We start from the raw sequence: 23,849 nt of genomic DNA on the forward strand, positions 1-23,849 counted from the left end.
AGACACCATGTTATCCAAGTGTTCACAGCTCATATCATCAGTAATAGAATAAGTAAATACCAGGTTCCTTCTAATAAGATGCAGCTCAGGTGACACAATATCAGTTTTGTGGAGTCTCATTGTCAAAAAGGAAAATTCTAATTCTGCATAAACACTAGGCAACTATAAATTGAAAAACATTGTATAAAATAAATGGCCTATACTCTTCAGAAATATTTAGCTATTAAAGGCAAAGAAAAACTGAAAAATGGTTTTAGATTAAAGGACACTAAGAGACATAACACCTAAATCTAATTTGTTATCCTGAATTAGCTCTTCACTTTAGGAAATACTCTCAGGAACAGTTAGGGATGGGTCAGCATATATACTATTTCAGAAAAATATTTAAATTCATATTAATATTATATAATTATAGACAGAATGGCAAAGCACCCGTGGTGAAACATTAACACTATGAAATCTGGTGGAGGTCTAAATCTGCACTATTTTCTTTTCTGGAAGTTTTACTGTTGTTGAATTGTAATTTGAATATGGTGTATTTGTATTTGAAATTATTATGCTTGAAATCACTTGATGCTGTCATAGCATATGATAACCAGTGACCTTTCAGCTTCATATTTGTAAAAAGAATACAATGTATGGCAATGAGGCTAATAAAATAGTAGAGAATGAGTGAATCTGAACTGGAAGCCAGAGCTAGTTTCTGTAACTATCTGATGGCATATTTGTGCCAATAATCCTGCACTGCTGAGATATACTAAGAACAAACAATTGAGCATGTGTTTAGGGAATATGCTGCACAGGAATCAGTATGAGAAGTGGGCAAAGATTGGGAGATATCGTCCTGAAGAGGAGGAAAATTTTACTAAGATAAAAGAAGATGATCCTTCAGTGCATTTAGCTTCCATTCTTAGCTGAGAAAATGCTTTCATCATCAGTTCTTCAGTAAAGTTGCCTGTGACCCAAATTCATGTGTGCTGTTTAAATGTCAATTTACCAAATATTGGTTGGAGGTTTAGGGTTGGCAATGATAGAGTCTTAGATCTAGTTGTTGTTGACCATAACAAGGGAACTCAGGTAAAAATCTATTGTTGTTACCTGATTTGTCATATACAAGTTACTTAAGCTTAGGTAAGTCTCATATCTTCTTCTCTTCAGTTTTCTCATCTAGAAGGTGAGAAAAAAACATACTTATATCCTGCCTGTGATAAAAAAAGTTTCATGTAAGAAGTATGAAAATACAAGCAATATAAACAATAGTATCTGTGGTGATCTTTGGGAGAATTTTTTGAAAGTAATCTTTATTTTAGATTACAAATAAATATTACAGTAACATGGCTAGGATTCAAAACCATAAACACTAAATTTATACATTTCAAGAAAAATAGTCTACACATACAAAAAGATATTTCTGTGTTTTTCAAGCATAAAAGGAAAAGAAGAAATGGGAAATTTCAAAGCTTTTTCAAGTTAGTGAGATACTCTGGTACTGTATGAGGTATAGCAAACAATAAGAATTCCATAAGTACAAGGTGGTTCAAAGAACTAAACTATGTCTTGTAAGTTCTTAAAAGATTTTTGCTCTGTGATAGTTCTTTTGTGTGGCCCCAATTATTTACTAAAAGTTCTTTTATAGACATGATTCTTGATTCTTCATTTCTTGGAAAGTAGCTTAAGGACAAATGTATATACCCCATATTATTGTTTATTGCTAGTTAGAGTAAACAACTCACAGACATACAAAGGCAAAGACACAGACATCAGAATCAACGTACATGAGAGCCACACGAGAAGTTGAGACAAAGATGTGGGACATTTTTCTTTTTAATAATTTAGGGAAAAGGGCTTGAATCAATCATATCTAAAATTTAGAGGCCCCCAAAACTAAAACAGACATTTAAGAACCATACAAAACTCAGGTGTTGCCAAGATTTTACTTTATTCCTTATTCCATTTTTTATCTCAATAATCTCAATATGGTGCAGTTTAAAATGTTATATACATAGTACATTTACTTCAGATGGAGATGGTATTAATAATATAGGAAACAACACTATTACTTTAATTAAGAGTGCATTTATTTATTTGAAAAATACATGCTAATTTTCATAAGAACTTTCTAACCACAAATATTCAAATCAGATCGAGCTTAGAAAAGAAAAAACTACCATTTTCATATAGCTTTTATCATAAAATTTTTCCAATATATTTTCAAGTAATTCCTTCGAATACCCATTGGATTCATCAATACACTTTTCAGAGCCTAGCACTTGGTCGCTTTAGATACTGTTTACTGCTTCTTGGGTTACGCAGGTGCTACAAGCACTTATTTCACTTAACAATACCTAACCTACGATGACCATTACTTTATGAGCTATATAGCACAGCTTTAAACTTATTTTCCCTTCCTTTACACTTCTCACTAACTTGAAAAAAAGAGAAATATGAGACGCTTACTTCCACTGCATTACTGAGAGCACTTCTTGTTACGACTCATGCAAGTCACTTTGTTACTAATGATAATGGGATATTATAGAATACAGACCAAAATTCCTCTCAATATTAACTAGCATCCAAAAAAAGAATAACAATGTTGGAGAAAACATGTAAAGTTTTTCAAAATGTCTTTCGTTAGACCAAAGATGGAAGACAAATTGAATAACAAATTCTGCCTACAAAGCAAGAAATTAAACAATATATTCTAGGTTTTTTTTAAGGAATTATACCTGAATTTTGTCAATTTTTATAATAAATTCTATACTTCATTTTCAATTAAGAAAATTATACTTTTATTATGTTTGTGCACTAAAACCTGAATATTCATGTTTGATCCATTTTTACATGGCTGTCATCATCACTAAAGAATGATTAGTATTAAGACAGACTGTGTCTAATTCATATCTATTACCACGAACTTTGTGACCTTGTGAGTGTACACATTCATTAAGTGCTAATTGAGTGAATGAAAGATTGATGAGTGGATGACTGGAAAAACCATTGGTGAAGAGATATTCCATTTTACCATTCATGTCACCAGTATAAACAGACCATCCTCACCCCACTAGACTCTTTACGGCCCCTCTTACATCTTTGTTTCTGAGGGTGTAGATTAGAGGGTTGAGGCTAGGTGTGACAACAGTATAGAAGAGGGCAATGAACTTGCCCTGATCTTGAGAATTTCCTGATGGTGGCTGGAGGTATATGCACATGACTGGAATGAAAAAGAGGGATACGACCATAAGATGGGCTCCACACGTCCCAAAGACTTTCTGGAGTCCAGTTGTCGACTGCATCCTCAGCACTGCCCGGGCAATGGCACCATAGGAGCTGAGAATGAGGATGAGAGGTATGAGAACAAAAATGGAGCTTGTGACCATGAGAGTTAGCTCATTAGCACGGGTATCAATGCATGACAGTCGAAGTAGTGCTGGAACTTCACAGAAGAAATGGTCCACTTGGCGATGTCCACACAGGGGTACCCAAAATGTAAAGAAAGAATGAAGTGCTGAGTTGGTAAAGCCACTTACCCAAGAAGCCACAGCCAACAGATGGCAGAAACGAGGGTGCATGAGGATAGAGTAGTGCAGGGGTCTACACACAGCTGCATAACGGTCATAGGACATCACCATCAGAAGCACACATTCTGTGCATCCCAGTGCGAGGACAAAATAAAGCTGAATCATGCAACCAGTGTAAGAGATGGTTTTTCCTGGACCCCAGAGGTTGACCAGCAACTGAGGGATGAAGCTGGTGGTATAGCAGAGATCCAGAAAAGAGAGATTTGAGAGGAAAAAATACATAGGAGTGTGGAGATGGGAATCCAAGTATGACAAGATAATGATGAACAGGTTGCCTGTCAATGTCATCAAGTAGAACACCAAGACAACCACAAAGAGAACTACTTCCAGATGAGGCCAATTAGAAAACCCCAGTAGAACAAAGTAGGCTTCAGAGGTTGCATTCATTTTTCTCGTGGTCATTCATTACTTGTTATCTGAGGCAAGTATCATATATACCCTAGAAATTTAAAGAAATACTGCAAAAGCAAAAAAAAAAAAAAAAAAGCACATTGGAGCCACCTGTAGTTACCTCTTTTGGGGTCTTTTAATTGCTTGTATTTTATAAGTACAACTCCTGAAAAAGATGTTAGCAGTAGACAAATACTTGAATTTCAACAGGCACATTAAAAACAGTCAGCCTCACACTTGTAAGTCTGATTTAGGCTTTAAAACTCTTAGTCTTTAACTAACTGTTACGCTAGACTACTGTCTACAGCTCAGAAACCATGGATGATAATCAGATAGCACATTGCCTAAAAGAAACTTTTTGTAATTAAACATAAGATTTATAATAAAGAATTATTAAGCTATAAAAGGAGAGGAACTATTTTTTTTAAATGTTGTTAGAACTCTAAATAATGTCTTGGCCCAAAGGACAGTATCCAAGAAAGGACAAGCTTGGAAAGAGGCACTTCCTGCTCAAGGCTGCAGTTCAGACCTCCTCAAAGAGGGTGTGGTTGCGTCCCCTGGATGATGAACTTAACTGTGGCTGAATCAAAATATAGCAATGGTCCAAGAGTGAATTACAAAGATACATCACTTAGAGATCACTGCCATTTGAGGGGTAATAGGAAGGCAATGGCACCCCACTCCAGTACTCTTGCCTGGAAAATCCCATGGATGGAGGAGCCTGGTAGGCTGCAGTCCATGGGGTCGCTAAGAGTCGGACACGACTGAGCGACTTCACTTTTCACTTTCATGCATTGGAGAAGGAAATGGCAAGCCACTCGTGTTCTTGCCTGGAGAATCCCAGGGACGGGGGAGCCTCGTGGGCTGCCATCTATGGGGTTGCACAGAGTCGGACACAACTGAAGCGACTTAGCAACAGCAGCAGCAGCAGGAAAATTTCAGATTTTTAAATATTTCTTTAGAATGAGACAGTATATCATGAGAAATATAAACCCAGATGCTTTTGTTGCTTCTTCTGATGCAGATATAATTTTCTTCTTCCTTACACAGTTGCATGAATAACATAATACATTAATTTTAAAGAGTAGCAGCTCTGAGAAAAATTTATCTGTTGCATGACCCATCGTTCAGTATTCTTATAGAAGTTAAAAATAAGATATGAGACCAAAATTTTTTTTAAAAAATTTAAAAATTGATGTAAGTAGAAAACTGGTAGGAAATTTAGGATTAAATTTCTACTTACAGTAAGAAAGGAAAATAAAGACCTCATCAAAGGTTGCTTTCATAGGCTGTAGAATGAAATATCTCTTCTCTATTTTTGAAATACAACATTATGGAGGATTCCCTGTATTTGTCTGCCCAATCCATGCCTCTTTATCTGTGGGCCAATGATCTCTTTGAAATCACCAATATAAATGTCTGCCTACACCATATATTCTAATCTACTACATCAGTACAGGAAAGCAGAGACTGAAAATAACTATGATTACCATTACAACACAAGAAAGGATCCTGAGTCTACCAAAAAGATCTCATTTTATCTGGAAGGAGGAACTAGTTGGAGCATATACTGTGTCAGGGAATGGACCCCTTTTCCTAGAGCAACCAGAGCCCTTATGGAAACAAAAGAATACTGTGTTTTGTTTTCCCTGACTGAGGCCACTGGGAGTATAAATCCCAAAGTAGCAATTAATGCCCTTCAAGGAGTTGTCCTAGGTTAGAACAGTTTCCTGCTTTCTCCCAAAGCAGGGTGGAAAGGACCAATTGAAACCACCAGTTAGCTGACTGGTTTCCCTAGAATGCCCTTCTGCAAGCCCCACTCTGAGCTGAGCAAACACTCACAGCTGCAAACTGGAGGGAGGGCTGCCATGACAGAGGGAAAAGTTGAGTGTGGAATGCTGCGGCAGCTGAAAAACCAAATGGCCTCTGAGCAGGGAGGGGGCAGCCATTATGGGCACTTACACAGGCAGCACATCATGAACAGAACAGATCTCTGATGGCAGCCAGACCACCACACCCAATACACTGACTATCGCCAAATAAACATCCCCAGCCTCTCTTACTCCAGCACTGCTCCCCTCTGGGGCTGAGGGGGCCAGTGCTGGAAGGGAGAAGAACACACACTATAAGGGAAGGGAGCCAACTGACTCAACCCTCAGGGCTTCTGTTCCAGCAACGTGGGACCCACCCTTGCCTTAAATAGGGTGGTGATAGCAATTGAGCAGAGAGGATGTCTTGGCTCACACCTGGCTCTGGCCCTAGCCCCTTCATCTCTAACCCCACCTCCTAACCAGGTGGTACCTGCCAGCACACTCTGAAGAAATATCTGTCTTGTATTCAAATCAAACTCAGCTTTTCCCCCAAAGCCACTGCACCACACGAATTGTACAGGGACACTGCCAAATCTGTACACTATTTCAAGATTGCCAGTGATAACTGTTTCACCTAATTTCATAAAAACAGAGGAAGTTAAGCAAAATGAGAAGACAGAGTAATTTTTCTCAGTTGAAAAAGCAAGAGAACACTCCTGGGGGGGGGGGGGTGGACTAATGAGATGAAATAAACAATTTACTAAAGAATTGAATAACCTCAGTTATGCAGATGACATCACCCTTGTGGTAGAAAGTCAAAAGGAACTAAAGAGCCTCTTGATGAAAGTGAAAGAAGACAGTGAAAAAGTTGGCTTAAAACTTAACGTTCAAAAAACTAAGATCATGGCATCCAGTCCCATCACTTCATGGCAAATAGATGCGGAAACAATGGAAACAGTGACAAGCTTTATTTTCTTGGGCTCCTAAATCACTGCAGATGGTGACTGCAGCCATGAAATTAAAGATGCTTGCTTCTTGGAAGAAAAGCTATGGCCAACCTAGACAGCATATTAAAAAGCCGAGATGTTACTGCCAACAAAGGTCCATCTAGTCAAAGCTAAGGTTTTTCTGGTAGTCATGTATGGATGTGAGAGTTGAACCATAAAGAAGGCTGAGCACTGAAGAACTGATGCTTCTGAACTGTGGTTTTGGAGAAGACTCTTGAGAGTCCCTTGGACTGCAAGGAGATCAAACCAGTCAAACCTAAAGGAAATCAACCCTGAATACTGAATACTCATTGGAAGGACTGAGGCTGAAGCTGAAGCTCCAATACTTTGGCCACCTGATGCGAAGAGCCGACTCATTAGAAAAGACCCTGATGCTGGGAACGATTGAAGGCAGAAGGAAAAGGGGATGACAGAGGATGAGATGGTTGTATGGCATCACCAACTCAATGGACATGAGTTTGAGCAAGCTCCGGGATACGGTGAAGGACAGGACAATGCCTTGCTGTCGTCCATGGGGTTGCAAAGAGTCAGACATGACTGAGCAACTGAACAACAACAAAAACGTTGGAAGCATTAGTGATAAAAATGCTAACTGAATAAATGGAAAGCATGAGATGAAAAATGGATGAAAAGAATAGATGAAAACTGTAAGAATTTTACCAAGAAAATAGAAAAATTTAAAAGAACAAGTCTGAACTGTAGCATACAATAACTAAAATTTAAAACACACTAGGAGGAACAAACCAGAGAAGGCAATGGCACCCCACTCCAGTACTCTTGCCTGGAAAATCCCATGGATGGAGGAGCCTGGTAGACTGCAGTCCATGGGGTCGCTAGGAGTTGGACACGACTGTACAACTTTCAAGTAGACAACCTGAGCGACTTCACTTTCACTTTTCACTTTTCACTTTCATGCATTGGAGGAGGAAATGGCAAGCCACTCCAGTGTTCTTGCCTGGAGAATCCCAGGGACAGGGGAGCCTGGTGGGCTGCTGTCTATGGGGTCGCACAGAGTCGGACATGACTGAAGTGACTTAGCAGCAGCAGCAGAAGAAACAAACAGCAGACTAGGTGATAAAGAAAAATACATAAGGGATTTGAAAGATTACTTTAAAATCACCAAATGAGACTAGCAAAAAGAAAACAGAATTTCAAAAAATGAACTTCTCGCTGCTGCTCACTGCAGGATGGAGTCCAACACCCCTGTCAAAGCCAAAAACTCCACCACCACCCTGTGACAACAACCTCCTCCCTGACCTGCCACCGCCACCACCTGTGTCACCACCACCTGGGGACAGGATGTATAGTTAGGCCACAGCCTTCAGTGAGGAGACATATTCCTCAGTTCTGTGGTGTTCTTCATCACACATTTATGAAGTTTCTGAAGGGCAGTGGAGACTATTGCGAGGCACAGCACGACCTCTATGCAGAAAAGTGATTTGTAGAAATCCACTACCACTCCAATAAGAAGCTCCCAGTGAGTAACCTGGACACAGAAGAACTGAACTGAAATTCACAGAGCATTTTTTACAAGACTTCTGACCTGGATGGAGTAAACCTCAGCACACTTCATTTCTATCACCTTAGTATTACTGGACCAAAGAATTGTTGCTTCTTGTTAGGAGGGTCATTTCATTTCCCATTCCTCTCAACTTCATACTCTAAAGCACTGAGTATTTCAAGTGGAGTATATTGAAGTAGATTCAGTTTCTTTCCATCATTTCTGTTATTCAATTTTTAAATTTTTTCATAATCGAGCATTTTTTAACTAAATTGACATTCTTCAAATGAACCACCAAGATCCTATGGAACTCATATACAAGAACATGAGATTTCTTATTACACACAATCAAATTAATGCAAACTTAAACAACTGTATAGAGGAACTTAAGAAGTACCACAATAATAAGAGTATGTGTTGTTCATTCGCTCAGTCCTGTCCGACTCTTTGCAACGCCGTGGACTGCAGCATGCCAGGCTTCCCTGGCCATCACCAACTCCCAGAGTTTACTCAAACTCAAGTCCATTGAGTTGGTGATGCCATCCAACCATCTCATCCTCTGTCATCCCCTTCTCCTCCCGCCTTCAACCTTTCCAGCATCAGAGTCCTTCACTATCTCATGGAGGTTTCTCAAACTCATTTCCACTGAGTCAATGATGCCATCCAGCCATCTCATCCTCTGTGGCTCCTTTCTCATCCTGCCCTCAGTCTTTCCCAGCATGAGGGTCTTTTCCAATGAGTCAGCTCTTCGCATTGGGTGGCCAAAATATTGGAGCCTCAGTATCAGTCCTTTCAGTGAATAGTCAGGGATGATTTCCTTTAGGATTGACTGGCTCGATCTCCTTGCTGTCCAAGGGACTTTAAGAGTCTTCTCCAGTACCTCAATTCAAAAGCATTAATTCTTCTGCACTCATTCTTTTTTTATGGTCTAACTCTAACATCAATACATGACTACTGAAAAAACCACAGCTTTGACTATACAGACCATTGTCAGCAAAGTGTTACTACAATTATAAGAGTATGTGAAGTTACCACAATAATAAGAGTGTGTGAAGAAACTTACAACACTATTCTTGAGAAAGAAGGCATCTGTGATCTCAGCTGGCCTTTTGACGGTGGTGCTGAATAGTAAGGACTCGTTCATAAATTCAGAAGTTGAATGACTCCTTACTAAGGTAAATGAACCCCCTTTCAGATAGTGCTTTATCTTTTAGCTAACACTTGTTCACATGGTAAGATCATGGGGATCCAAGGGAGAGAGTGGAAGCATGCAACACTTCTGAAGTCCAGCACAATATCCCTTCTACCACACACGTTCTATTAGCCAAGCAAGTCACAGGACCAGCAAAAATTCAAGGGAGGAAACACTTGAGAAACACTAACATATCACTTATGCATGTGCACTTAATCATACACATTGCAGAGGGTGTGGAGAGAGAAAAAGGTAGCTATTTTTGCTAACCATCTTCAACAGACACTACTCTTCCCCTGTATTTAATGAATTCCCTATCTATTTTGTGTCAAGTCTACCATTATGTCTTTAGTGTGTGCGTATGAATCCCTGAAAAACCAATGATTAGTGTTACTTTTTAAATAAATATTAGTTGAATAAATTCCTTAGAAAATACAAGGAATAACCTTTTAGAAAGGAAATATCTATAATAACTCTAACTTTGAATCAGAACCATATAGAGAGAAATAAGGTGGGTGTTCCCTGGTAGCTTAGTTGGTAAAGAATCTGCCTGCAGTGCAGGAGACTCAGGATCCATCCCTGGGGCAGGAAGATCCCTTGGAAAAGGAAAGGGCAAACCACTCCAGTATCTTTGCCTGGAAAATCTCATGGACAGAGGAGCCTAGTGGACTGCAGTCCATGGGATTACAAAGAGTTGAGCACGACTTTCACTTTCAAGGTGGGTGTAATTTATGTGAAATTAAAAGGAATTTTATTCATTAAAAAATACTTCTGGCTAAAACAATTCTTAATCATAAAATTTCTGAAATTCTTGTAATTTTCCCATACTTGTCCGAAGTTGTTTACCAACTTATTTTTGTTTGAAGTGTGATTCCCAACCTCTTTCACACACACACACAAAAAAAGTGGTTTCTGCTAATGAATTGAGCAGACATTTAATATTTTATATGCCTTTGGAGCTGGGTAACTTAATATTTGATACTTGACAATTTGTTTTATTATGTAATTGATTAAAACCATATATTTATACTGTCTGGGAACATGTGGTTATAGTTCTGTGAGAGAAATAATTTGTCAATATTCACCAGCTTGTAAAAATAGTGTAAGGACTTAAATGTTAAATAAATAGTGAAACGCCTTTCTCTTTAAAAATGAAAACAATTTAAGGAATCTCTAGGACAACATCAAGGGTACCAACATTCACCTTATAGGGATCCCAGAAAGAGGAGAGAGAGAGGAGAGTATGGAATATGGAAATGTGGAGCTGGATCTTGAAGCAAGCAGAGTTGGAGGGTTCCCTAGGCTCAGGCTGGGACATGAGCCTGGGGGGCAGTCTTGGGAAACTGCTCAGTCACTCATGCCGTTTTCAATCCTCTCTCTCCTCACTGCTTTAGGAGCAAGCAAGTGTGCACGGCTCCTAAGGAGTGGAGTCCAAGCTTCCCACAGCCCTTCTCTTAATCTCACAAGTCCTCCAATCAGTCAAAGGGGCTCATCTTCTCTGTCAAGGAACACAGAACTGGGGTGCCCAGTATCTGGCTGGAACCACTCACTCCCTGGGGAGGATCTCTGCCCATGTAATCTCTCTTTTCTTCTGAGTCCCATCCCAAGGGTACGGGTCCTGACCTACTGCTTCTCTTCCTAACTGGCTTCCATGTGGATATTTCTTATAGCCTTGGTTGTACAGGAGTCTTTCTCCCAGTCTCCAGTTAGTTTCCAGTAAGAATTGTTCCACATGTAGATATAATTTTTGTGCATTCATTAGGGGAGAGAGTTTCCCCATCCTCCTATTCCACCATCTGTTCTCTTCCTATGAATAATTCATCTAATGGGGCTGCAAGAAGCAGAATTTATATCCAAATGCCAACTTCCTGCTCCTAGTCTTTCTCACTTCCCTTTAGATCATGTCACTGATAGGTATTCAGTACCTTACCCACTTTTTAAATCATTTACACAATTAGTATTAAGTATCATCTACTTTTTTTCATCATCTTAATATATACCTTTGACTATTGAGGTTTTTTTTAATTACTTTTGACAGAAACAAATAGATACTTTTGTGAACTCTTGTGTATCTGGAAGATTATTAAGATTTACTAAAATGTTTTATAATAATCAAAATAAATACTAACTGCATTGATATAATATGATATGAAAGTTATTTGTTGTTTTCATAATTATTTTGGATGACTACTTGGTTTAATTCAAACAAAAATTTTAAATCTGAGAATTTCATAGTAATATTAATAGCATAGAGTGGTCACATAAATATTTGATTTCAGTAGTACATTTCCACAGAATTAATATCACATTGTGTATGCACTCTATGATAGCAGTTACATATAATATAGGTTATTCATTATATTTTACTGTTGATGTACTTTTACTATTGTTTTACTTTTTTTTTTTTTTTGCCATACTCTGAGGCATGTGGGATCTTAGTTTACCGACCAGGGATTGAACCCATACCCCTTACACTGGAAGTGCAGAATCTTAAACACTGTACCACGATGAAAGCCCCTACATTACCTCTTATATTTATTTATTTTGCTTCCTAAATGTTCATATTCACCAACAAATGGAGACAGATGTGTCCATGGCAATCCCTGAGAGATGGATCAAACTACTTCCTGACATACTTCTGAGAATATGTCTCCTGGGCAAGAGAGACAGGATAAGGATTCAGAACAGGGAGAAGAAATTAAGTGTAACATATTCATATACCCTTTTTTTTCATGGCGAGAAAAGTTCAAATATATCATCATGTAATTAGCACAGCCCTCACGCACCCACACATGCATGTGTTGTGTGTGTGTGTGTGTGTGTGTGTGTGTGTGTGTGTGTAGTTGAGAGCATGGCTAGGAGGGACAGAGTGCTCTCTGAGAAGACAATCATCCTGGGATCAGACGTGGCCCTGATTACAACAAAATCTTCCTCTTAGAAAAGAGGATTAGGGAGATATACATCCTCTGAATTTTGGGAGGTTATACAGAGAGTGTTTAGGCAAAAATTGGGAGTGGCTCATCAAAAGCAAATACTATCTACTTTTTTCTTCAAATATTAGGATTAAAGGTATGTGATATAACTGATGCCTTAAAAGAAAAGAGGGTTGTAGAAAACAGTGGATTAAAATGTGCACATGGATAGACAATACCAAAAGCATTATTCAGTTCTGGAGATTATTTTAATCAGTTCTTTTCTCCCTATCTGAAGACTATAAGGATTTACTCAGTTTGCAGTTATAAAATTGTTATAAGTTGTTCTAAAATAATTATTTCTCAGGAAATAGGCATGTCTCTTATTGTTGGGTAATGCAAATGCCTAGATTATCCTGTAAATTTTACTCCAAACAAATGATAACATAGTTTCTGCTGAGCTATGTTAAGGCATCACCCAGCTAAATATTAGGTGCTTGATGAAAAGGCTATGGGTGAATTGTGGAAAGCAATGGGAAATCTCTACAAAAAAATGACCAGTTTATATAAATTGTATCTACTATTCAAGAATTTTGAAATGATGATTTCAGAATAACAAAGGTTAATATTCATTGAGGTTTTTTTGTATGCCAGGCACTGTATTGTTTCAGGTAAAATATCTGATAATGTCTCAGACGTTTTCCTTTGACTAATAGGAACCAAACATTTCATTTTGAAAACTGAGATTAATCAGGGATTGAGTCAGTTAAGGAGCATTTCTAACTATGTGGTACTGACCCAAAATGAATCACTTCTGCTGGATTATTTCCAAAGCAGAACTATATAGAATGTGCTTGTCTTGGATCTTGAGGCTGGGTAAGGTGGTACATGATCCCAAGCCATTGAGTTATTAAAATTATCTTGTCTTCTTCCTCTGTCACTGAAACTCCATGTCAAGATTCAAACCTTCACACATATGTCAATGTCCAATGTCCACAAAATCTTTTATCACATTTAGTAGGAATAGGCAAATACAATTTAAAATAGGGCATGAAGCTCTTATGTCTTTATATTAATATCACAGTGCATATTTGCTTGATGAGTGACTGAATATAGTTATTTAATAATCTGGTGATAATAGGGAATACTGCAGGCCATATGAGTTGAATTTAGATGATGATAAAAGTGAATTTTAATTCCTCATTTGTCATTCATGGTTTCCCTCTATAATGTTTCCATTTTAACTCAAAACAACTCAGCAAGCAAGACTGGAAAGGCTTCATCATCCTTACTTCATACAGAAATGATTAATCAGAGGCTTTAGGTCAAGAAAATGTATCAGGTGAGAGACAGAAAAATGTCTATGCCAACCTGTTATACTGCCTGTGATGGTCCTTTCTGCAGACTCCTGACACCTGTCCTTGAGCATCTTGCTCTTTTTCTGTAACAATGATTAAAATGAAACATTCTTGCTATGAACATAAAGCTGACCTCTACTACATGTGTCTCAAGGTCCCTGCACAAAGGTCAACAGAGCAAATCCTGAAAACAATAGAAAGTGCAATGAAGAAATCAGATTTTACCTGGTATAGTTTTATTAATATTCTTAAGTCCGTTTAAATATTTCAAAGCACTCACTTCACTATTTTGGACAACTTATTTTTTCAAATATCTATGAATTTCATGAGGTTTTAAAAAGCACTTAACACAGGATGACTGTTTATTCATCCTGTGCATCTGAGAATATAGAATGACTAACAGCATGCATTAGCCTTTGTGCAGTCAACCCTCCCTGTGTGCCTTTCACAACTAGGTTTCTCCCATTCCCCACATCCCCCGACTTTCACCCCCAACACAGGCTTTTGCATTTATGTCTACAGCCTAAATGGGCAAGGATACTTATGAAATGAAATCTTTGCGATATCACTACCTAGGAAAGAGTCAGGTATTCTCCTTTTTTGGTCAGAATTTCCCCCTTGGTTCTTCCATCAGTCTCACTGAGAAAGCTGCAGTTCTTCCCAAATACAGGAGGATAGAATTAGTTAAAAAAAAAATTGTGTGTTTAACTGACAAAACAGATGATAACTTCTCCACATCCAGAGCTTTTATGCAACAACATAGGCTATTATTTAGAAGTAAAGATACATAAGAAAATGTTTGGGGTTTTAAAAAAAGATAAGTAAACAATTGTCTTTTTTTCTTGCCACAGCCTTAACTGAATATCTTTGCTACATGTCGAATATAGATATTAAATTGTATTAGTTAATTTAATTAGATACAATGCAAGGTAAATATATATAAATTATTTTAAATAACATAAATGCATTATAATATTTTATGTATGAGCAAATTTTTCAACAATCATACCCATCAAGGGTTCTTGTCATCATGCAGGTTTGTTACTCCATATTTAACAGAATTTTGAATCAGTCCACTTATTTCTGACCCTTTTTTCCTACCTTTTAATCCCATGACAGCAGTAAATGCAAAATAATCTGAAAATACTCAATGTTCAATAAATGTTTGTTGAGTGAACAACTGAAGAAAGCAACTAAGCAACCAAAGAAGAGGAAAGAAATAGAAATCATAAGACCTTTATTTGAGAAAATGAAGGGGTGAAGAAAATTGTACTGAATTTTTTTTTCCAATTTATGCTTGCTGACTAGACATATATTGGACAAATCAACTGGTACAGTGAACATAGGATAGGATTTGGTTTCAGGATGAGTGTAACTCCCAAACTTTAAATTTAAATTATAGGTAAGAAATTTATCTCTTTGACTCACTAGAGCTTGTTAAGAGTAATATAAAGATGTATACTTCTATCTGAAACTATCTTTCTGATGACTTTGCCTTTCTTTTATTCAGATCATGAGTTTCAATTGTTCTTTGTGGCAAGACAACAGCATGTCTGTGAAACACTTTGCATTTGTCAAATTCTCTGAGGTCACTGAACAGTGTTTCCTTTTATTTTCCTTCATTCTATTCATGTTTTTAGCATCACTGACAGGCAATGCTCTCATAGCCCTTGCCATCTGGACCAATCCAGCCCTCCATACCCCCATGTACTTCTTCCTGGCCAACTTGTCTCTCTTGGAGATTGGATACACTTGCTCTACTATACCCAAGATGCTGCAGAACCTTGTGAGTGAGGCCCGAGGAATCTCTCGGGAGGACTGTGCTACACAGATGTTTTTCTTTACATTATTTGGTATCAGTGAGTGCTGTCTTTTGGCAGCCATGGCTTTTGATCGCTATACGGCCATATGCTCCCCACTTCACTATGCAACACGAATGAGTCATGGAGTGTGTGTCCATTTAGCAATGATTTCTTGGGGAATGGGTTGCATAGTAGGCTTGGGCCAAACCAACTATATTTTTTCTTTGGACTTCTGTGGCCCCTGTGAAATAGATCACTTCTTCTGTGACCTCCCCCCTATTCTGGCACTAGCCTGTGGGAATACATCCCATAATGAGGCTGCAGTCTTTGTTGCAGCCATTCTTTGCATTTCCAGTCCATTTTTATTAATCATTGCTTCTTATGGCAGAATTCTAGCTGCTGTGTTGGTCATGCCCTCCCCTGAAGGCCGTCAAAAAGCTCTTTCCACCTGTTCTTCCCACCTACTGGTAGTAACACTATTCTATGGCTCAGCATCTGTCACCTACTTGAGGCCCAAGGCTAGCCATTCACCTGGGGTAGATAAACTCCTGGCCCTCTTCTATACTGTGGTGACATCCATGCTCAACCCTATCATCTACAGCTTACGGAATAAGGAAGTCAAGACAGCTCTTCGGAGAACTCTGGGCAAGAAAAATGTTTTGACTCACGGGTAGATACCAAAGGACCACACAAATTTCTTTGAAAAAGATGCACACTCAACCTCAGAGGAAGGAAGAAAATTAAGAAAGATATGGATAAAGAGAGGGAGTATGGATGGAGGAAGGAAGGGGGAAGGAGAGAAAGAAAGAAAGAGGGAGAGAATGAGGGAGGGAGTGTAGGAGGTTGGGGGGAAAGAAGGAAGGAAGACAGAAAGGAAGGAAGGAAACTGTACTTGTCAAGGTGTTTTGTAAGAAACGTCTTTCGTAACAGTGATTTTAATTTTGGAGATAGTTCTCTTCTTATAGCAAAAGTTCTGATTGCCAAATTCTGAAAGGAAATTGGCTACCAATGAATTTTAATAAGTGAATCTAATACTAGACTGGCTTTCTAAAACATTTCAGTCTAGGCTAAAGTACAGGCTTAGAGTATAAATTACCAGAATCTATCTCAGAAGCCTAGGAAATTCTCACTCATACTCTTAGGCATTTTCTCTCCTCTGAGAGGTCAATATGACTTCTGCCATGGTCACTGAGGCAGTGCTTCCACATATGCCAGTCCCATATGGCTCTTATTTCCTTAATAACTCTATGATGTTCATTACTTTCTTCCATAAAAATGTTTTAAACTCTTCATCCTTAATTGTTGGTATATGAAGTAGTCAAATAATTCTTTTTTGAGTTGTGGATAAAACTCAAAAAAGCAATTCTTAAAATTCAGAGGTAATTGTGGCAGAATATTAAAAGAAAAGCATGAGAAATTTTTACCAAGAGTCCCCATAGAAAAAATGTTTTGAAAAGAAAGAGAAATCATATTTAAATTCAAGGATGGAAGAAGAAAATTGAGCTTAAAATAATTAATATAAATAATTTTAATGATTTTATGTAATTTACAACATGTACAAATGTGCAGATGAATTCTGGCAGGATATATTTGGAAATTATCCAAAACTTGCTCTTAAGAGAAATGAACATAGTTACAACAAAATCTAGTATCTCGAGGCATCTATAGAAGAAATTATCTTGGATTTGAACTCTAGAGCTTGGGGAAGAGCTGTGGTCTATGAGGATTTAGCAACTACCCATACAGTAGTGATAACATGACAGGAATGGAGAACTCTGCTGCTATGACAACTTACAAATAGGATGAATAAATTTTAGTGATCTAACATATAGCATGCTGACTGTAGTTAATAATACTGAATTGTATACTTGAACTTTGCTAAGAGAATAGACCTAAGTGTTCCTACCACACACATACGCAAAAGATATCTACGTGAGGTGATGTTTTTTAACTTGATTTTGACAATCATTTGACGATGAACACATATATAAAATCATCACATTATCCACCTTACGTTTTAACTCGACAATTTTTTCCATTTTATCTCAATAAAGCTGAAAAAGAAAAAGAAGATGTGATAATGTTACGATTAGGGGATGGTAGTGATGTTCACTAATGACCAAGATTTGTTTTACTGGACACATTTTACCAAAAGCTATATAATTCATTGAAGACCAAAACATAATATATTGCAGTTTTTATTTATATCTGTGTAAAATTAACAAAAAATGGAAAGAATATGAACATGAAAAAATAACTATTTAACAATTATGCTATAGAAATAGGCAGGAATTATATGCAGGCATTAGGGATTATTATTCAAAGTGTTTATTAATCTAGAAAAATGATTATTAAAAATTAAAGCAAGTAAAAACAATTTGTACAGCATGATCATTTTTACTTGGTTTACTAATTTTCTAAAGGCTTATAAGTTCAAAAATATCAAAACTGGGCAGTTACATGTAAAAGCATAAGATTAGAACATTTCTTCTCATCATATACAAAATGCAAATGTATACTCAAAATAAGTATATTTTTTGAGTATACAAAAGTATACTCAAAATGAATTAAAGACCTAAATGTAAAACCAGAAAACATAAAACTTCTAGAAGAGAACATAGGCAGAACACTCTTTCAGTAAAATCACAGCCATATTTTTTAAAACTGTATGCTAAAGGCAAAAGGAAAAAAAGCAAACAAACAAACTGGACCTAATTAATGTTAAAAGCTTTTTCACAGCAAAGAAAACAATCTATTCATAACCAAAAGACAACCTACTAAGTGGGAGAAAATATTTGCAAATGATATGACTGGTATGGGATTAATATCCAAAATATATAAATAGCTCATACAACTCAGTATCAAAAAAACCAAATAATGCAATCAAAAAAATGGGCAGAAGACATGAATAGACATTTTTCCAAAGAAGACGTATAGATGGCTAACAAGCACATTAAAAGATCAACATTACAAATTATTAGTGAAATGTAAATCAAAACCAGAATGAGATGTTACATCACACCCATCAGAATGGCTATCATCAAAAAAATGAGTTGCCAGTACAGGTTCGATGCACGATGCTGGATGCTTAGGGCTAGAGCACTGGGACGACCCAGAGGGATGGTATGGGGAGGGAGGAGGGAGGAGGGTTCAGGATGGGGAACACATGTATACCTGTGGCGGATTCATTTTGATGTTTGGCAAAACTAATACAATTATGTAAAGTTTAAAAATAAAATAAAATTAGAAAAAAAAAATGTATGCACAACAAACGTTGGCAAGGATGTGGAGAAAAGAAAACTCCTCATCATGGGAATATAAATTGGTGCAGTCACTATGAAAAACATTATGGAAGTTTCTCAAAAAACTAAAATACAACATATACTACAATCCAGGATTTCCATTCCTGGGGATACATCTGAAGAAAAAAAAAAAACACTAATTTGAAAAGATACATGCAGTCCAATGTTCATAGCAGCATCTTCTTTCCAAGATATGAGAGCAACCTTATTGTTCATCAACACTTGAATGCATAAAGGAGATAAAGGATATATATATATAACATAAATATTGAAATATTGATACAAATGGTCCATATCATCACTTCTATTGGAATCTAAAAAATAAAACAAATGTATGTAACAACAAACTCACAAATACAGAGAACAAACTAGAGATTCCCAAAGGAAAGAGGGAAAGGAGGGGCAAGATAGGAGTAAGTATGGGATTAGTATGGGATTAATAGATACAAACTATGGAGAAGGCAATGGCACCCCACTCCGGTACTCTTGCCTGGAAAATCCCATGGATGGAGGAGCCTGGTAGGCTGCAGTCCATGGGGTCGCTAAGAGTCAGACACGACTGAGCAACTTCCCTTTCACTTCTCACTTTCATGCATTGGAGAAGGAAATGGCAACCCACTCTAGTGTTATTGCCTGGAGAATCCCAGGGACGGGGGAGCCTGGCGGGCTGCCGTCTATGGGGTCGCACAGAGTCGGACACGACTGAACTGACTTAGCAGTAGTAGATACAAACTATGTATAAAATAGACAAGCAACAAGAATATATTGTATAACACAGTCATCTATAGCCATTTTCTTGTAATAATTTTTAATAGACTATAATCATTGGAAAGACAGATGCTGAAGCTGAAACTCCAATACTTTGGCCACCTGATGCAAAAAAATGACTCATTGAAAAAGACCCTGATGCTGGGAAAGATTGAGGGTGGGAGGAGAAGGGGATGACAGAGGATGAGATGGTTGGATGGCATCACTGACTCAATGGACATGAGTAAGCGTAAACTCTGAGAGTTGGTGATGGACAGGGAGACATGGAGTACTGCAGTCCATGGGGTCACAAAGAGTCGGACACGACTGAGAGACTGAACTGAACTGATAATCTATAAAAATACTGAGTCACTATATTATATACTTCAAACTTCTATAATATTCTAAAATAGCTATACTTCAATAAAATGCTAATAAGATAAAGGGAAAAGATAGCACTATTTAGTTATACTAATAACAGAATAAAGACATAAAGAAAAGAATTGTTACCACAGTAAAAAAACCTTTTCATAGTGATAAATTTATGCTATTCATCAAGAAGATATAATGGTTACAAACACATATGTATCTAGTAACAGATTGCAAAATATGTAAAGTAAAAACTAACAGAACTGATTGAAGAAATAGTTAATTCCACAATAATAGTTGAACTTCAATACCCCACTTAAAATAATGGAAAGAACAATTAGACATAAAATCAGCAAAGAAAGAGAAGATTTGAAAAATATAAGCAAACTAAAACTAATAGATCTACATAACACTTCACACAACAAAAACAGAATACATATGTTTCTCATTGCATATGGAACATTCTACAGAGTAGATCATTTGTTAGGCCATGAAAAAATCACAATAAATTTTAAGTGACTGAAAGTATGTTCTCTATGCACAATGAAATGATATTAGTATAAATTTTTAAAATATTATGAAATATACAAGTATATAGAAATTAGATAATGCACTCATAAATAATAAATATCTCAGAAGAAATAAATGTCTTAGCAAAGAATTTGAGAAGAATGAAAACACAGCATACCAAAATATATGGAATGTAGCAGAAGTATTTCAGATATGTTTTGTATAAAAAATAAATATATTTTAATTGTTGATTTATCAATTTATCTGCCATGAAAAGGTTTCTATGTGTGTATAAAAATCAACTGACATAATATGTAGAAGATGACTCTATGTTTTGAGTTACTAGTGTCATGAAATTTACATCTTTCAGAGCAAAATAATTTTAGATATACTTGGAAAGCAAAATAATTTAGAAAATACATTGTCTTTTGATTGAAATTTTAGAAGAATATGATATTGAGATACTGGGTAGTAAATTCATATTGGGTATTCCTTCCTAGAAGGTGATCTTTAAACTCAAACTGAAAGACAGGAAGAAGCCAGCCATGATGAAATCAGGGAAACAGCATTTTAAGTGGGAGAAAAGGTAATTCGAAAGTTCTGGAAGCCAACAGAGAAGGAGAAATATAGTATGACATCCCTTAAATGTGGAAACTAAAAAGAAATGATACAAATGAACTTACAGAACGGAGACTCAAAGACTTAGAAGACAAACTTATGGTTGCCAGGGGGACAGGACAGTTGGGAGTTTGGAAAGGTCATGTACACACTGCCATATTCAAATTGGATAGCCAATAAGGACCTATTGTATAGCACAGGGAATTCTGCTCAATGTTATGTGCCAGCCTGAATAAGAGAGGTCTGGGGGAGAATGGATACATGTATATGTATGGCTGAGTCCCTTCACTGTTCACCTGAAACAACCACAACACTGAAAATTGGCTATACCCCAATAAAAAATAAAAAGTTCAAAGTTTGGGGGAAAAAAACAAAACAAAAACAAACAGTATGGAAGCCAGAAATTATCTTGGCCTGTTTTTAAATGGAGAGTTATATCAGCTATGATCCCAGCATAAAATAGATGCACATTCCAACTGGGAAAATGAGAAAAGTTGAACAAAGGAAGAACTGACAAAGGTGTGAGAAGAATTTAAACATCAACAAAAGATTTCTATATGTGTACTACACATGCACTACCCTGGAACTTGTCACATTTAGGAGTCTCTCTCAAACCTAAGGCTTGAGGTATCAAAGAATTCTTAAGTTCTTTTGATTCGGATACCTCACGTATACTTCAAGTATTCAAAACAAAAGAATTAAAGAATTCCTTAATTTATGGCTTCTGGTTGGGTTCAGCCAATGAGAGCAGACAGTTGACGATTAGAGAATGAGAGAAAAACAAATTTGTGTTATTTTCCATTTGCTCCCTCTTAGCTGGGAAACCGGAGAAGGCAATGCCACCCCACTCCAGTACTCTTGCCTGGAAAATCCCATGGACAGAGGAGCCTGGTGGGCTGGAATCCATGGGGTCGGTGAGAGTCAGACTGAGCGACTTCACTTTCACTTTTCACTTTCGTGCATTGGAGAAGGAAATGGCAATCCACTCCAGTGTTTTTGCCTGGAGAATCCCAGGGACGGGAGAGCCTGGTGGGCTGCTGTCTATGGGGTCACACAGAGTCGGACACGACTGAAGTAACTTAGCAGCAGCAGCAGCAGCTGGGAAACATGAGGTTGCCTGTGTTGCTCAACCAAAAGTCATAGCTCCTGGAGGTATCACACAGGAGTCATAGCTCCTATGTATTACAGAGTCTCTTTTTCTAATTTCACTTGAGGTACAGCACAGAATAAGACATCAGTTCAGTTCAATCACTTAGTCATGTCCAACTCTTCATGACTGCATAGAGTGCAGCACGCCAGGTCTCCCTGTCCATCACCAACCCCTGAAGCTTATCAAACTCATGTTCATCGAGTCAGTGATGCCATCCAACCATTTCAAACTCTGTCATCCCCTTCTCCTCCCAGCTTCAATCTTTCCCAGAATCAAGGTCTTTTCCAACGAGTCAGTTCTTCTCATCAGGTGGCCATTGGAGTTTCAGCTTCAGCATCAGTTTTACCGATGAATATTCAGACAGATTTCCTTTAAGATGAACTGGTTGGATCTCCTGGCAGTCCAAGGGATTCTCAAGAGTCTTCTCCAACACCACAGTTCAAAAGCATCAATTCTTCGGCGCTCAGCCTTCTTCACAGTCCAACTCTCACATCCATACATGACCACTGGGAAAACCATAGCCTTGACTAGATGGACCACTGTTGGCAAAGTAATGCCTCTGCTTTTCAATATGCTATCTAGGTTGGTCATAATTTTCCTACCAAGGAGTAAGCATCTTTTAATTTCATGGCTGCAATCACCATCTGCAGTGATTTGGGGCCCAGAAAAATAAAGTCTGACACTATTTCCACTGTTTCCCCATCTATTTGCCATGAAGTGATGGGACCAGATGCCATGATCTTTGTTTTCTGAATGTTGAGCTTTAAGCCAACTTTTTCACTCTCCTCTTTCACTTTCATCAAGAGGCTTTTTTTCTGCCATAAGGGTGGTGTCATCTGCATGTCTGAGGTTATTGATATTTCTCCCGGCAATTTTGATTCCAGCTTGTGCTTCTTTCAGCCCAGTGTTTCTCATGATGTACTCTGCATAGAAGTTAAATAGGCAGGGTAACAATATACAGTCTTGACGTACTCCTTTTCCTATTTGGAACCAGTCTGTTGTTCCATGTCCAGTTCTAACTGTTGCTTCCTGACCTGCATATAGGTTTCTCCAGAGGCAAGTCAGGTGGTCTGGTATTCCCATCTCTTTCAGAATTTTCCACAGTTTATTGTGATCCACAAAGTCAAAGGCTTTGGCATAGTCAATAAAGCAGAAATAGGTGTTTTTGTGGAACTCTCTTGCTTTTTTGATGATCCAGCAGATGTTGGCAATTTGATCTCTGGTTCCTCTACCTTTTCTAAAACCAGCTTGAACATCTGGAAGTTCACGGTTCACTTGGAGAATATAGAGCATTACTTTACTAGCATGTGAGATGAGTGCAATTGTGTGGTAGTTTGAGATTTCTTTGACATTACCTTTCTTTGGGATTGGAATGAAAACTGACCTTTTCCAGTCCTGTGGAGACTGTTGAGTTTTCCAAATTTGCTGGCATATTGAGTGTAGCACTTTCACAGCATCATCTTTTAGATTTGAAATAACTCAACTGCAATTCCATCACCTCCTCTAGCTTTGTTAATAGTGATGCTTCCTAAGGCCCACTTGACTTTGCATTCCAGGATTTCTGGCTCTGGGTGAGTGATCACACCATTATGGTTATCTGGG

At 37.6% G+C, this 23,849-nt stretch overlaps 2 protein-coding genes across 2 annotated transcripts; one reads left to right on the top strand and one right to left on the bottom strand.

Moving 5' to 3' along the window:
* Positions 1-2,769: 2,769 nt before the first annotated feature.
* On the bottom strand, positions 2,770-3,974 carry LOC109576859 (olfactory receptor 2J3). The gene has a single exon (XM_019985496.2). The coding sequence runs from the start codon at positions 3,963-3,965 to the stop codon at positions 3,054-3,056; it is 912 nt and encodes a 303-aa protein (XP_019841055.2). The 5' UTR covers positions 3,966-3,974; the 3' UTR covers positions 2,770-3,053.
* Positions 3,975-15,262: 11,288 nt separating this feature from the next.
* On the top strand, positions 15,263-16,225 carry LOC109576714 (olfactory receptor 10C1-like). The gene has a single exon (XM_019985355.2). The coding sequence runs from the start codon at positions 15,263-15,265 to the stop codon at positions 16,223-16,225; it is 963 nt and encodes a 320-aa protein (XP_019840914.2).
* Positions 16,226-23,849: the final 7,624 nt, after the last annotated feature.

The sequence above is a fragment of the Bos indicus genome, chromosome 23, assembly GCF_029378745.1.
Source record: "Bos indicus isolate NIAB-ARS_2022 breed Sahiwal x Tharparkar chromosome 23, NIAB-ARS_B.indTharparkar_mat_pri_1.0, whole genome shotgun sequence".
Taxonomy (NCBI): Eukaryota; Metazoa; Chordata; class Mammalia; order Artiodactyla; family Bovidae; genus Bos; species Bos indicus.